The sequence below is a fragment of the Dromiciops gliroides genome, chromosome 2 (assembly GCF_019393635.1).
Source record: "Dromiciops gliroides isolate mDroGli1 chromosome 2, mDroGli1.pri, whole genome shotgun sequence".
Classification (NCBI taxonomy): Eukaryota; Metazoa; Chordata; class Mammalia; order Microbiotheria; family Microbiotheriidae; genus Dromiciops; species Dromiciops gliroides.
In genome coordinates this window covers 660,664,404-660,678,226 of record NC_057862.1, presented here as the reverse complement: position 1 = coordinate 660,678,226, position 13,823 = coordinate 660,664,404, and the positions used below count along the sequence as shown (strand labels likewise).

The window sequence follows — 13,823 nt, the reverse complement described above, 5'->3', positions numbered from 1 at the left end:
TTGTCTCAGGACACTGCAAACATTAGTTGACTTAATTCCCTTAGAGAGCTTTAACCCTGCTTTTTTCTTCCAGGAGAAACTGAGGGTCACAACAAGAAAGGGGAATATGCAAAGGCACTAAGGGTGTTGGGAATCAAGTTCTGCCCACCTCAGTGCCTTCATCATGCCTTCTTTGCCCAGGACTGGGAAGAGATTCATATAAGAGGAGCCAACACAATGACTTTTCAAGGCTTTATTGAAACATGATGTAGTATAGTGGTCACAAGACATAGAAGAAAACAACACTCAGTTCACAAATCGGAACCTCTAGCATCTCCTACAGTTCCCCTGGGCCTATTCCTTAGTGGGGCAGGCTTGCTTTCCCCGAGGGACCCATGGAGACCTTGACACCCAGAGAAAGGAAAATTAGGCAACACATTGCTAGCTGGACTTAGAATTGGATTAACTTTGGAGCTCCAAGAGATCTCAGAGGTCATGTTCCCCAGCCTTGCCATTTTCCAGATGGTGAAACAGAGATTTAGAAAAGTGAAGTGACCTGTCCAAGGTCACGTAAGTAAAGAGTTGCAAGGCAGGGACCCAAGTCTCCTGATTTCCAGTCCAGAGCTCATTCCTCAATGTGCTGGCTTGGAGACAACAGTACCCACTGTGGCACTGTCACTTCGAGAGAGACAGCAGTGGATAAAGATGGGGATTTCCAGGCACAGGGGTGAGGGAAGGGGAAGGCCAGCAAGGAATGGAGATGTTACGGGGTGGGGGGAGGCGGTCCTCTTGGGGTTATTCCTTTTGGAAGTAGAATTTGGTGATGAAGGCCTCTGTTTGAGTGTTGGAAAGGCTGACTGGCCTGTCGGCCTCTGCCTGGGTGCAGAGGAACCAGCCGGGGCAGGCAGCAGACTCAAAGCTGCAAGTGGCGCCATTTTCAGACTTGATAAAAGTGAAACGTTTGGACTTATCTCTATCCTTGTCCAGCTCTGTGATGTTCACTGCCTAGAGACCGAGAAACAATATGGTTTAATAATCAGCTTATTGGGGATGAGTAGAGAAAAGGAATAAGGACAAGGGATGGTGAAAGAGACAGAGAAGGCACCATTAAAGAGGTGGGAGGAGAACCAGGAGGAAGCAGTGACTGTCATGGAAACTAAGAAAGAAAGAATTTCAAGGAGGAGGTAGACCACTGGGCCAAATCTACAAAGAGACCTGTGAGGAGCTATGTGTGCTTGGGATACACCTTTCCTTCTCTGTGCCTGTTTTGTCCTCTATAAAAAGGAGGGTGTTAGATCAATTCATATCTAACATCCTTTTCAGCTCCGAAAATCCACAGTCCTCTGATTCTAGGAGCCACCCCCAAATGGCAAAGATTCTTAGCCATATGCTGGGCCCATTCTTTGACTTATATTTTTTGAAAAACACACATTCTGTTCAGCTTAGGAAGCTGGGTGGTTTTTTATTTCAGGTTTTAAAAGTATTTATTTAAATATTTTCAAACTGGTGCATTCCAATAATCAAGGTTGTTTGAAGGGCACCACAACAATAAAATGATGGCTTTCAGATTAACTGCATTTTACTTCTGGTCAAGATCTTGATCCGGTTTTGAATTTTACTCTTTGTCAAGATTCACTTATGATCTTACTCTGTTTCATCAACCTGGGGGCTTAAAGGTATTCAGTACAGTGCCTGGCACATAGAAAATGCTTAATAAATGTTAACTCTCTCTCTCTCTCTCTCTCTTCCTTGCTCACTTGCTCTCACTCTTTCTTTCCCCATCCATCTGTTCATCCATCCATCCTTCCAACCATCCATCCATCCATCCATCCATCCATCCATCCATCCATCCATCCATCCATCCATCCATTTATCCATCCACCTATTCATCTATCTACATAAGCTTGTATCTATATATCATCTATTTATCCATTCACTCATGTATCTATTTACATCCACCTACCATCCAACCATCCATCCATCTGTCCGTCCATCTGTCCATCCATCCATGCATCCATCCATGCATCCATCCATCCATCCATCCATCCATCCATCCATCCATCCATCCATCTATCTATCTATCTATCTATCTATCTATCTATCTATCTATCTATCTATCTATCTATCTATCATCTACTACTATCTTCTTACCTGTCAAAGGTGGGAGGGTGGAATGATTACTTTTTGGTATCTTATAGTAAAGATTGCTTTTGTATATGGATTGGATTGATGGGACACTGAAGTCTGTTCTAGCTCTCAAATTGTGAAATTCTATGATTCTGAATTGGGGAGAGGGGGATACTGCTGATCATTTAGCATCCTTTTGTATGATGATAGCTGTGACCTACACAGAGACAGAAGTCAATCACTTCTGTGGTGGAACTTGAGATCTACCTGGTAAAAATGTTTCAAATCTCCCCCAATTCACCTATCAAAATAACTGAGACTCTGACACTCCCTTATATCTAGTATTTCCTCTCATTAGACAGTAAACTCCTTGAGAACAGGTACTGCTATGTTTGTTTGTTTTCTATTTGGATCCCTAGCACTTAGCACAGCACCCAGCACGTAGTAAACTCTCAATAAATGTTTTTTCATTCACTCTTGTGATTTAAAGAATGCTCTCTAGGGGGCTATCTTATAAGTCAGTCAATCAACAAACCTTTGTTAAGTATCTACTATTTTTTAGGCATTCCAGGCTGGGAATATAAAAAGAAATGCAAAAAGCCCCTGTCATCAAGAATTCTAAAAGGGGAGTTTACATGTAAAAATTGTACCTACAAGATAATATTCAGTAGAAATGGAATGCCTCTGACCTGGGGTAATATCTTAGCATATCAAATCATAGATTTTTAGACTCTAGGACCTGAAAGGAAAGCTCTAGATCAACTAATCCAAAGCCTTCATTTTATAGAGGAGAAAGCTGAGGCCCAGGCATGACAACTAATACCTATTAATACGTTGAGTGGTTAATTGAGGGAATGGGTCACAGAGAAGGTAAGTTCTGATGGAGATGGGGAAATGTTAGAGGTTAATGCTTCCCCATGGTGTATGATTAGGAGAGGGTGCACCATGGTGGAAGAGAGGAGCTGGCCTTAATGGACAAGGGCACGGGCAGAGATTCTTACCTCCAACTGGAGCTGAGCCGTATTACCAGATTTGACACAGGACAGGCACAGGCTCCCATCATGGATCCCCAAGAGTACAGAATGAGGCTCAATGGAAACCATGTCAATCTTCTCTGGGAAAAGAACAAAGCAGAGACGATGGTGAGAGCCCTAGAATGTCCAGGAGGGAGAGGTGGGCAGACAGAGAGAACCATCAGCCCAGAGTGGGTCTTGGGCTTCAGTAGCCTTGCTAAGTGTTTTGGAGTGAGTCCTTTCCTATTTCTGAGACACCATTCCATAAAATCTCACAGATGAAGGAACCTATGAGGCCATAAATTCCCACCTATACCTGAATTTCTTCTATAATATCCCTGATGAGTGGTCATCTAGCCTTGGCTTGAAGATCTCCAGGGAGGTGGGACCACCAAGACCCCTTGAGATAGCCCTGTCTGTTTTGGGATTACTCTAATTATTCAGAGGCAGTGTAGCTGAATGGTTACAGAACTATCCTCAACGTTAGGAAGACCTGAGTTCCTATCTCTCCCACATACTGGCTGTGTAACCCTAGAGAAGTCCCTTAACCTCTAAGGTTGCTCTCCAAAACTCTAAATTGCAGAAAAGATGTCAGCCTGCATTGGTAAAGGGAGTTCCCTCAGCTGGAAGTGAAATCACAGCTCCCATCCCTATCTAATTATCCTTACACCAAGCCTCAATCTTTCTCTTTGTAACTAAGACTCATTTCTCCCAACTCTGCCCTTTGGTGGCGGTGAAAATTCTGCCTTCTTCACCTTCCCACCCCACCTTACTCTGGGTGGGTAAAGTTGAAGTTGATCTTCATGGGGAAAGGAAGGACTCTGAATTCTAGACTATCCATATTATAAGGAGAGAGAGATTGAGGCTGAGATAGATAGAATGAAATATAACCCTGAGTTCTAGCCTTACCATGTTATAGGGGGAACATGAGGAAGATTGAGGCAGAGATGCATAGAATAAACAGGAACCCTGAGTTCTAGATTTTCCACATTATAGGGAAAGAGAGACTGAGGCAGAGATATGCAGAATAAAGAAAACCCTGAGTTCTAGACTTTCCATGATATGTATAAGACATACATACATACATACATATATACATATATATATATATATATATACAGAGAGAGAGAGAGAGAGAGAGAGAGAGAGAGAGAGAGAGAGAGAGAGAGAGAGAGAGATTGAGGCAGAGATACCTAGAATAAAAGACAAAGAGAAAAAGGAGGCAGAGAAAGGCAGAAAAAGAGAAGCACGAAGGGACAGAGTAGACAAAAAGAGGGGCACATCACCAGGACACAGAAGAGGAAACAGGAGTTAATGGAATTACAGAATAACAGAGAATCAGAACTGGAAAGACCCTTGGGGATCAACTAGCTCAGTTCCTTGTTTTTATAGATGGGGAATAATAGACCCATGGAGACAAAGACTTGTGTGAGATCACCCAGCTAGTTTGTGGCACAGTTGGTAGGGTGGAAAAAGATCTCTCTGGACTTAGAACAAGAGTATTTTGGTTCAAATCCTGACTCTGCCCCATTGCTATGTCTGCAACCTTGAGCTAGTGACCTTAGCTCATATGGACCTCAGTTTCTTCATTTGTAAATTTGGGGAGCATTGTGGTAGGTGGTTGCTAAGGTCCCTTCCAGCTTTAGTTCTGGGATCCTTTAATCTACTTGACCCTCTCTAATGTTAGGGTGCCCAGGGTATAACAACATGCTACTACTCTCATGAGGAGCTGGGCATTCCCTTTTCTCATAGCACCATAAGCAAAGTTTCAGACTTAGGGAACAAATGAAAACTTGCTAGCAGGGATTTGGAATTGGGAAAAAAATGGTGGCTTTGATTTTAAAGCTTAAAGAGATTGAACCTAATGCCCCAGACCCCAAGGCTTCATATACATACACATACAAATGCACATGCACATATACACACATACACACACCATCAATGGATCAATCATTCAAAAAGCATACATTAAGTGCCTACTATATGACAAGGTACTGGGCATACAAAGACACACAAATGTGCACACAAGTCCTTCTCATGCAACAACTGACCTTCTAGCTTAGTATTCATGCCTTGCAAGTAGCCAGCCACGAGCTGGTTGTTCCTCAGGTAGAAAGTCTTCTGGTAAATATCCCAGATTCTGAAAGGCCAGAGGACATGGCTTACAAGCCCAGCCCTCCCAGTGTGAGCCTTACATTTGGAGCCATGAGAAACACTGTGTACATTTGATCGATTTAATCCCCACCATGGTTCCCTGAGACAGGCAGGGCAGGTATTGTTAGCCTTGTATTATAACACATACAAGAAAATGCATTTAAAGCACATTACAACTCTAAAAGGGCAGCTAGGTGGTGCAGTGGATGGAGTGTCATGCCTGGATTCAGGAAAACCCATCTTCCTGAGTTCAAATCTGACCTTAGACACTGACTAGCTGTGTGACCCTAGGCAAGCCACTTCACCCTGTTTGCCTCAGTTTCCTCATCTGTAAAATGAGTTAGAGAAGGAAATGGTAAACCACTCCAATATCCTTGCCAAGAAACTCCCCCAAAAAGGGGTCATGAAGAGTTGGACATAACTGAAATGACTGAAAAGCAAAAACTCCCATTACTTTGAAAAAGTTCAGGAGAGAAGTTTTCCTAAAACTTTCCCCAAGTTCTCTTATTAGAATATAAAACCTACAGCAGATAATAGACTATAATCCAGCAGATAAACCAGGGAAAGAAATGTGGGTCAGAATATTATGATAAGTATGTACACATTTTGTAGCAGCAAGGCAGAGCTGATATAATCTACCTGCTGGGTCCAGGGGGCTGCAGGAACTTCTGATATTAAAATTCTCTAAAGCAGAGTTCCCTTCTCCTGAATTCTGCTCTTTGAGGAAGCATTGTTCTGGCAAGAAAGAAAGTGTCTAGTATAATTTTTAAACACTAGCTGAATTTCCAAAGTTTTCATGGAAATCATAAAATCTAGTCAGGCTCTCTCTCTCTCTCTCTCTCTCTCTCTCTCTCTCTCTCTCTCTCTCTCTCTCTCTCTCTCTATTTGTTTTGTTTTTTTGCACAGGGCAATGAGGGTCAAGTGACTTGCCCAGGGTCACACAGCTAATAAGTGTCAAGTGTCTGAGAGAGGATTTTAACTCAGGTCCTCCTGAATGCAGGGCTGGTGCTTTATCCACTGCGCCACCTAGCTGCCCCCTGGGCTTTCTCTTTTGATCCTTCTGTTCTGAGTCTTTGAAAATCATATCAACTCTCATTCCTAATGCCCCTGTAAGGTCTGCAAAGCCTGTTCCTCATTGTAACCCATTGGTTACAATGGGCTAGTCATTCCCACTGTATAAACCAACAAGTGATTTTCACTGGTTTCAAAGCACTGAGCCAGTAAGCCTAAACTTTTCCCCAGGACCAGTTCCCCATAAGATGGAGTGTAGCCCATGGGTTACAATGGACTAGTCATTAAAAGTATCATTATCCCCTTTTTTATAACTGAGGAAACTTACCTGCTGTCTAGGGGAGGGGGGAAGGAGGAGAGGGAGGGAGAAAATCTGAAATTGGAAAGCTTGTATAAACAAAAGTTGAGAACCATCTTTACATGTAACGGGGAAAAAATAAAATACTTTATTAAAAAAACACATTAAATTAAATATAGTAGTATCAATACTGAAAAAAAATAACTGAAGAAACTGAGGCTCAGAGCAATTAAGAGAATTGTCTAAGAATTAGTAGCTTGGCATAGTTTGTAGAGTGCTGGACCTGGAGTCAGGAAAGGCATGGGCTCAGATCTCCCCTCTCTGACTTACCTAGTTGTTATTTAACCCCTCTGAGCAGCAGGATCCCCCTCCATAAAAGAAAGATAATAGTGCCTGCCATAATCATATACAATCCACATTGCTAACCACTAAGGAGTGTGGAAGGCTGGATATGAGATGCCTTCTCTCTTAACTCCAAATCCAGCACACTTTCCCTCTGGTAGGCTGCCTCCCCAAGAGGCGGTCCAAGTGTCTCTTCTTTTTCTGAACAGTAGATGGAGCATTCTTTCCTTTGCAAACACAAACCCGTCCTCGCCAGTCCGGGTTCCCAATCCACTATGAAAGCTAGGCATTTGTCCCCCATTGATTTCCATCCACTTGGAAAACCAAAACTCATCCCCCATGGATTTCAACCAGCCCACCCTTGCACAGAGTGACCAATAACTATAAGGTGACCAACTTACCTGTAGGCTTGCTTTTTGCTGGTCATTTTCTTAAAGGGGAAAGATGCTGTTTCTGAATGAAAAAGGAAGAGGAGGAGAGTGATCAGGTAGCCCCGGGGGTACACATGGAAATCCATCTTGCTCCCCTGATTGGTGTGGGCTCCACTGGTCTACCATAGCAACCCAAGTCTCCACTCCTTATAAAGAAAAAGGCCACCCACCAAACTGAGCAAGGCTCTCACTGTTAAGGACTGGAAACCGGAAATGCATTAGAATTTCCAAAAAACTATTGTTGTCACTTTTTGGCCTCTGGTTTCGCAATTGGTGTCGTAACAACCCCCTACAGTGCAATTTCCCCAAAACAAGATTTCTATTTCCTCTTCACCGATTCCCTTTGAAGAAAAGTGTAATGAAAACCTTCCTGAGCATCTTTCAAGCTCTGTGAGCCTCAGTTTCTTCCTCTGTAAATTGAGGATGTTGGACCAGATAGATCATCTCTTATCTAAGTCGATCAATCCCATCCAGCTGATTGTTGGATATCCTGCTTGGAACATATTAAAAGAAGAATTTCTAGTAAAAAAAAAAATGGACGTTTTCCTTTTGGGTCCAGACCAGAGGCTAGGGAAGCCCTTGACTCATGAGGGTGCCCAACTGGCAATTTGCATCTTTTTAAAAAGTAATGGACTTATGGGGAAATGGTCCTGTGGGAAAGTTTAGCCTTCCTGGATCAGTGCTTTGAAACCAGTCAAAACCACAGACTAGATGACCGCTTGTCGGGTTGTACAGTGGGAATTCCTTTCTGGGTATGAGTTAGACAACATGGCTTCTGAATTCCCTTCCTTCTATGGTTATAAATAGCATCTTCCCTTCTCTAGTTCTGTATGTGTGACTTTGGGTGAGTCGTTAACCCTGTCTGAGCTATAACTTCTTAATCTATAAAAATAAGGATAGTAGTACCTCTAATAGATAGAATAATACCTGCAATAGGGTAGAACTATAAAATTCTAAAATGTCAATGATTCTGGAAAGAATTTAAAGCTAGAAGATACTTTGGACTCCATCTTGCCCAAATCTTTTCATCTTATAGGGGAGGAAATGGGTCCAGAGAGGTGAGATGACTTGTCTAAAGATATGTAGTTGTAGAGTCAGGATTTCAATCCCATGCTTTATATTGTGAATATTCCAAATGAGGAGAGCAAACAGGATAATAATAATAATAATAATAATTAGCATTTTATAGTGTCTTAAGGTTTGTGAAACACTTTATATATGTCATATATTTCATTTGACCCTCACAACAACCCTGGGAACTAGGTATGATTACTACCCCAATTTTACAGATGAGGAAACTGAGGCTGAGAGGTTAAACAATTTCTTCATGGTGATACAGCTAGTAAGTGTCTGAGGCAAGATTTGAATTGTCCACTGTGCTAACAGGAAATAGAAATAGTAATAGCAGAATAATAATAAAAGAGTAAAATAATTGTAAAATAAGTAGTAAAAATAGTAAAATAAATGGTAAGTATAAATAATAATTCATGGTAACTAATGATATTTCAATAGCCTTTTTTAAGTTTTGAAAAATATTTTATGCATATTCTTTATCTTATCTCATTTAAATCTCACAACACTTCTGCAAAGTAATTAATACAGGCATTTTTTTGGGGGGTGAGGCAATTGGGGTTAAGTGACTTGCCCAGGGTCACACAGCTACTAAGTGTTAAATGTCTGAAGCCATATTTGAACTCAGGCCTTTCTGACTCCAGGGCCGGTGCTCTATCCACTGTGCCACCTAGCTGCCCCTAATACAGGCATTATTATCCTCATTTTACAGATGAAGAAACTGAGTCTCAGATTCAGCAACTCCCCCAGAGTTGCACACAAAGCAAGCTGAGTTCCAACATTCCTGACTTGATTACAGGATTCTATGCACTATACCTCACAGCTGCTTTTGAGGTTACTGGGTCACTTTATCTGGAGAAGAAAAGCCTTGGAGGGAAACATGGTGGTGAGCTTTAGAGAGGCAGCTGGAGGCTTGAAGAGAGGAAAGCCAATTCTGGCTAAGAACTATCCCCAAGTAGAATGGACTGTCTGCAGTGGAAATGGGTTCCCTCTCAATGGAAATCTCCAAACAGAGGATGAATGACCCTTTGAAGATACTGTAGGATGAACCTGAGATCAAGCAGAGGATTAGACTAGAAGGTGCCTGAGGTCTCATTCAACCTGAAAATTCTCTGATTTGGATGTTCGGGAAAGTTAAGGAAGAGGGATTTTCTAGACAAGAACACCAAGTCCCCAAGAGGGGGCCCCCCACGTATAGCTCCTTTAGGGGAGAGAAGAGAAGCCTGGGGTTTGGGACTTGAAACGATTGATTCTAGCGTCCATATTTCATCATTATTTTAAGTGAGGGAACAGAAGTCCGGAATAGCTGAGTGAACTAGACAAGGACACACAGCCAGATGGTTCCTGAGAAAGAGCTAGAGTCTGGGTTTCTGAGGGCCAGCATTCTTCACTCTCCCAGGCTGCCTTAATGAGACTCACTGTCACAAAAGCTCATATTTCTTACTCTATCTTGCTGTCACATCACCCATCACCTGAATCACTGCAGTGTTCTCCTAACTGATCTCCCTTCCTCAAGTCTATTCCCCATTTCAGCTCCTCTTCCACACAGCTGCCAAAGTGATTTTCCCAAAGCATAGGTATGACTGTGACACCCCCTCACTCAAAAAAAAAAATCACAGGCTCTCTATTGAGCACAGGATCAAATATAAAGCCCCTCTCCCCGCCTGTCATTTAAAACCCTTTGCAACCTGATTCCATCTTCCCTTTCCTGCCTTATACATCTGCTCCACCCCAGTGTGTACTTTATGGTTCAGCTAAATGGGTCTTCTAATAATTCCTTCCACAAGATATCTCCTATCTTTATGACTTTACATTGGTTGTTTCCCATGCCAGAAATGCACATGTCTCCTACCTTCCTTCTCCTGGGATCCCTAGCATCCTTCAAGCCTCAACTTGTGTAACCTTTTCTAGGAGGTTTTTCTTGGTCTCCTCAACTGCCTTGAATATCTATCTATCTATCTATCTATCTATCTATCTATCTATCTATCTATCTATCTATCTATCTATCTATTTATCTACCTGTCTGTCTATCTATCTATCTACCTATCTATCTATCTACCTGTCTGTCTGTCTATCTATCTATCTATCTATCTATCTATCTATCTATCTATCTATCTATCTATCTATCTACCTATCTATCTATCTATCTACCTGTCTGTCTATCTATCTATCTATCTATCTATCTATCTATCTATCTATCTATCTATCTATCTATCTATCTATCTATCTATCTATCGATTGATCGATCGACCGATCTATCTATCTATCTATCTATCTATCTATCTATCTATCTATCTATCTATCTATCTATCTCTGTATCTATCTATCTACCTACCTATCTATCTACCTATCTATCTATTTATCTATCTATCAATCATCTATCTCTGCATATAAAATAAACATACATATCATATACACATATATACATACATATACATGCACATTATTTTCTCCATTAAGCTCCTTGAAGGCAAAGATTATTTTGCTTTTGTCTTTATAACACTAGCTGAGCTAGATACTTAAGGGACTGATTTTGAATCTGACTCATTATTTTACAGATGAGGAAATTGAAGCAGAAAGGTTAAAGTGGCTTAGATAAGGGCCACATGGCTAGTAAGTGTCCAATGTGGGATTTGAACCTAGTCTTCCTGTGTCCAAGTGCAGTACTCTATCCACTACAACATGGGTTGACTGGGATGTTGCTTTAAGGTTTGCAAAGCATTTCTATGTTCATTCATTGGGTCTATACAGCAACTGAATGATGTAGGTTTAAGACAAGGAAATGGAGACTCAGAAGAGTTGAGATTTGCCAAGTAAATGCAAGAGGCAGGATTCAAACTCAGGTCTTCCAGACTCCAGGCTCAACATTCTATCCGTTATACCTTGTTGACAGGTTGTTTCAATGAACAAACTAGACTAGATCCATCCAAATGAATATTGTTCCTTTCTAAATCTGACTGTCAAGAGGGTGTCCTCTCACTTATTCTCAGGATAGCACCATTGCTCTTCTTGGGCAATACCCTAGAACACAATTATTTGTCATCTGCTTGATGGTGGTGAGTCTTTATCTTCAGAAGGTGGATTGTGTTTTTAGAGATAGAAGATGGTCATGTGTAGACATAGTTGATGAATTAAGTGGCTGAGAAATCTGAAAGTCACTATATTGGATCCAACATCAGGTGTGACTTGAATATTTAGAATTGGATAGTTTTCTTGCATGATCTACTGATTCCAAAGAGGAATTAAAAATATATGTTACCCTCTAGCTCTGTGACCCTGGGCAAGTCACTTAACCCTCATTGCCCTGCCCAATATATACACACACACACACACACACACACACACACACACACACACACACACGCATGCGCGCGCACGTGTGTGTGTGTGTTGCCCCACAGCATTTCCCTGATACCTGATAACACAGTATAGCCTCTCAAGAGGATCACCTTCTGGAATCAATAGATCATAGACTTAGAGTTGGAAGGAAACTTTGGAGGTGATTAAGTCCAACTCCCTCATTTGACAGATGAAGGGACTGCAGCCCAGAGAAGGGGAGCAGCTTGCTCAAGGTAGCACGGATGGTAGGTAGCAGAGCTGGATTGGAACCCAAGTTTTCTGAAATCAAATCCAATGCTCTTTTCATTGTATCCATGGCCCTGAAGGCTATCACTCATTGGTATGTATAAATTAAACAACAGGTCTCATTACTCCACAGTCATGCTCACAGGAAAAGCAAGATGGCTTCAGGATTTGAACCTGCCTCTCTCTGTGTGGCCATTCCAGACATTCTGCTTATCAGCTGTATGGTCACCATTTCCTCATTTGTAAAATGAAGCCATTTGAGCAGGAGATTCGGGTCCTTCCCATATATGGCTCCTATGACCCAATGATTCTCCATTACAAAGAGATTAAGATTCCTAGGTTCACAGACTTGCAGATTCAGGCTTCAAGGTTCCCAGAAGACTACTGGCACTTCTTTCAAGTTTCTTCCAAACCAGACTCTTCTTCTCAAATCCTTCCTGTGTTTTCTGGCCTCCAATATTTCCATAAAACACATTTGCATGAAAGATGAAAGGGTGCTGAAATAAATCAAACTCTTAAGTGAAAGAGAAAAGAAATGTGTCTTTATTTGAGCTTTTTTTTAAAGTGTGCAAACTGGGGCCACCCACAAGTGCAAAACACCATGGGTTTCCCAAACTGAAGAAGTTTTTTTTATTACCTTTGGCAATTTGCATGAGGAATAGTGAGACCAGTGTAGCTGAAGCCTAGAGTTGTATGGAAGCAAATGTAAGAAGATCAGGAGAGGCAGCTAGGTGGAGCAGTGGATAGAGCACCGGCCCTGGAGTCAGGAGTACCTGAGTTCAAATCCAGCCTCAGACACTTAACACTTACTAGCTGTGTGACCCTGAGCAAGTCACTTAACCCCAATTGCCTCACTAGAAGAAGAAGAAGAAGAAGAAGAAGAAGAAGAAGAAGAGCAGGGAAGACAGAAAGGAGGCATCTTAGGAAGAGCTGCCAGAGAAAGGCGTTTATTTCTGATCTTGGAAGTAATAGGAAGCCTCTGGAGTCCAGTGTTTGAAGTCACTACAAGGTCACAGCTAGTCTTTTCTGTAGTCTCTCCAAATACAAGCTAGATACCCTTGAGGTAAATTAAATACATTCTCAGATTTCTCAGTGTGGTACTGAATTAAAGCACACATAAAGCATATAAAGGCTGGCTAGGGGGTGCCATAGTGCACAGAGCATCAGACCTGGAGTCAGGAAGACTTATCTTCCTTAGTTCAAATACAGCCTCAGACACTTACTCGGTGTGTGACCCTGGGCAAGTCATTTCACCCTGTTTACCTCATCTGTAAAATGAGCTGCAGATGGAAATGGCAAACCACTCCAGTGTCTCTGCCAAGAAAACCCCAAAGTGGGGGGTCACAAAGAATTAGGCATGACTAAAATGACTAAAGAACAAAAAGCATGTAAGGGACCTGTATCTTCCACCAGGCTTTGTGGAAGGACCTTCTCTGGACTCCAGACCCCAGAAGACTTTTGGGACAACACATTTTCGTCTTTAGAGGGATGGAGTCTAGAGAGAGTCTCTGTCTCATCTAGACAGAAGCCTGGTGGGGAATGAAGGTCCCTCATGAGCATTAAATACTCTTTCTCTGATACAATTTCCCCTTTTGGTCCAAAATCCCATTTTCTGGGCTCTGACTCTTGGAGTTATTTGGTTCCCCTTCTGGAGTCCCATGACTTCATCTGCCTAATGAAAGGCTATGAGCTAGATGGTTTGGTCTCTGTTGGTCCCAGAACAGCAAAGTCCTTTCCTGTCTAGGCCCTCGGGTCACCCCCTTAGGTTTGTGGCCCAAAGGGTTGTCACCAAAACCTGCTATGTCACCACAC

The 13,823-nt window shown here is 42.0% G+C and overlaps 1 protein-coding gene across 2 annotated transcripts; it reads right to left on the bottom strand.

Moving 5' to 3' along the window:
• Positions 1-217: 217 nt before the first annotated feature.
• On the bottom strand, positions 218-7,610 carry IL1RN (interleukin 1 receptor antagonist). 2 transcript variants are annotated; one of them, XM_043986305.1, is made up of 5 exons: positions 7,526-7,610; positions 7,326-7,377; positions 5,171-5,259; positions 3,108-3,220; positions 218-984 (listed from the first exon to the last, which is right to left on the bottom strand). In XM_043986305.1, exons 1-5 carry the CDS (start codon positions 7,572-7,574, stop codon positions 775-777), a joined length of 513 nt encoding a protein of 170 aa, XP_043842240.1. In that variant the 5' UTR covers positions 7,575-7,610; the 3' UTR covers positions 218-774. The 2 variants fall into 2 exon arrangements, with proteins under 2 accessions (XP_043842240.1, XP_043842239.1); XM_043986304.1 differs by having other exon boundaries at positions 7,326-7,578.
• Between the last annotated feature and the right edge of the window lie 6,213 nt (positions 7,611-13,823).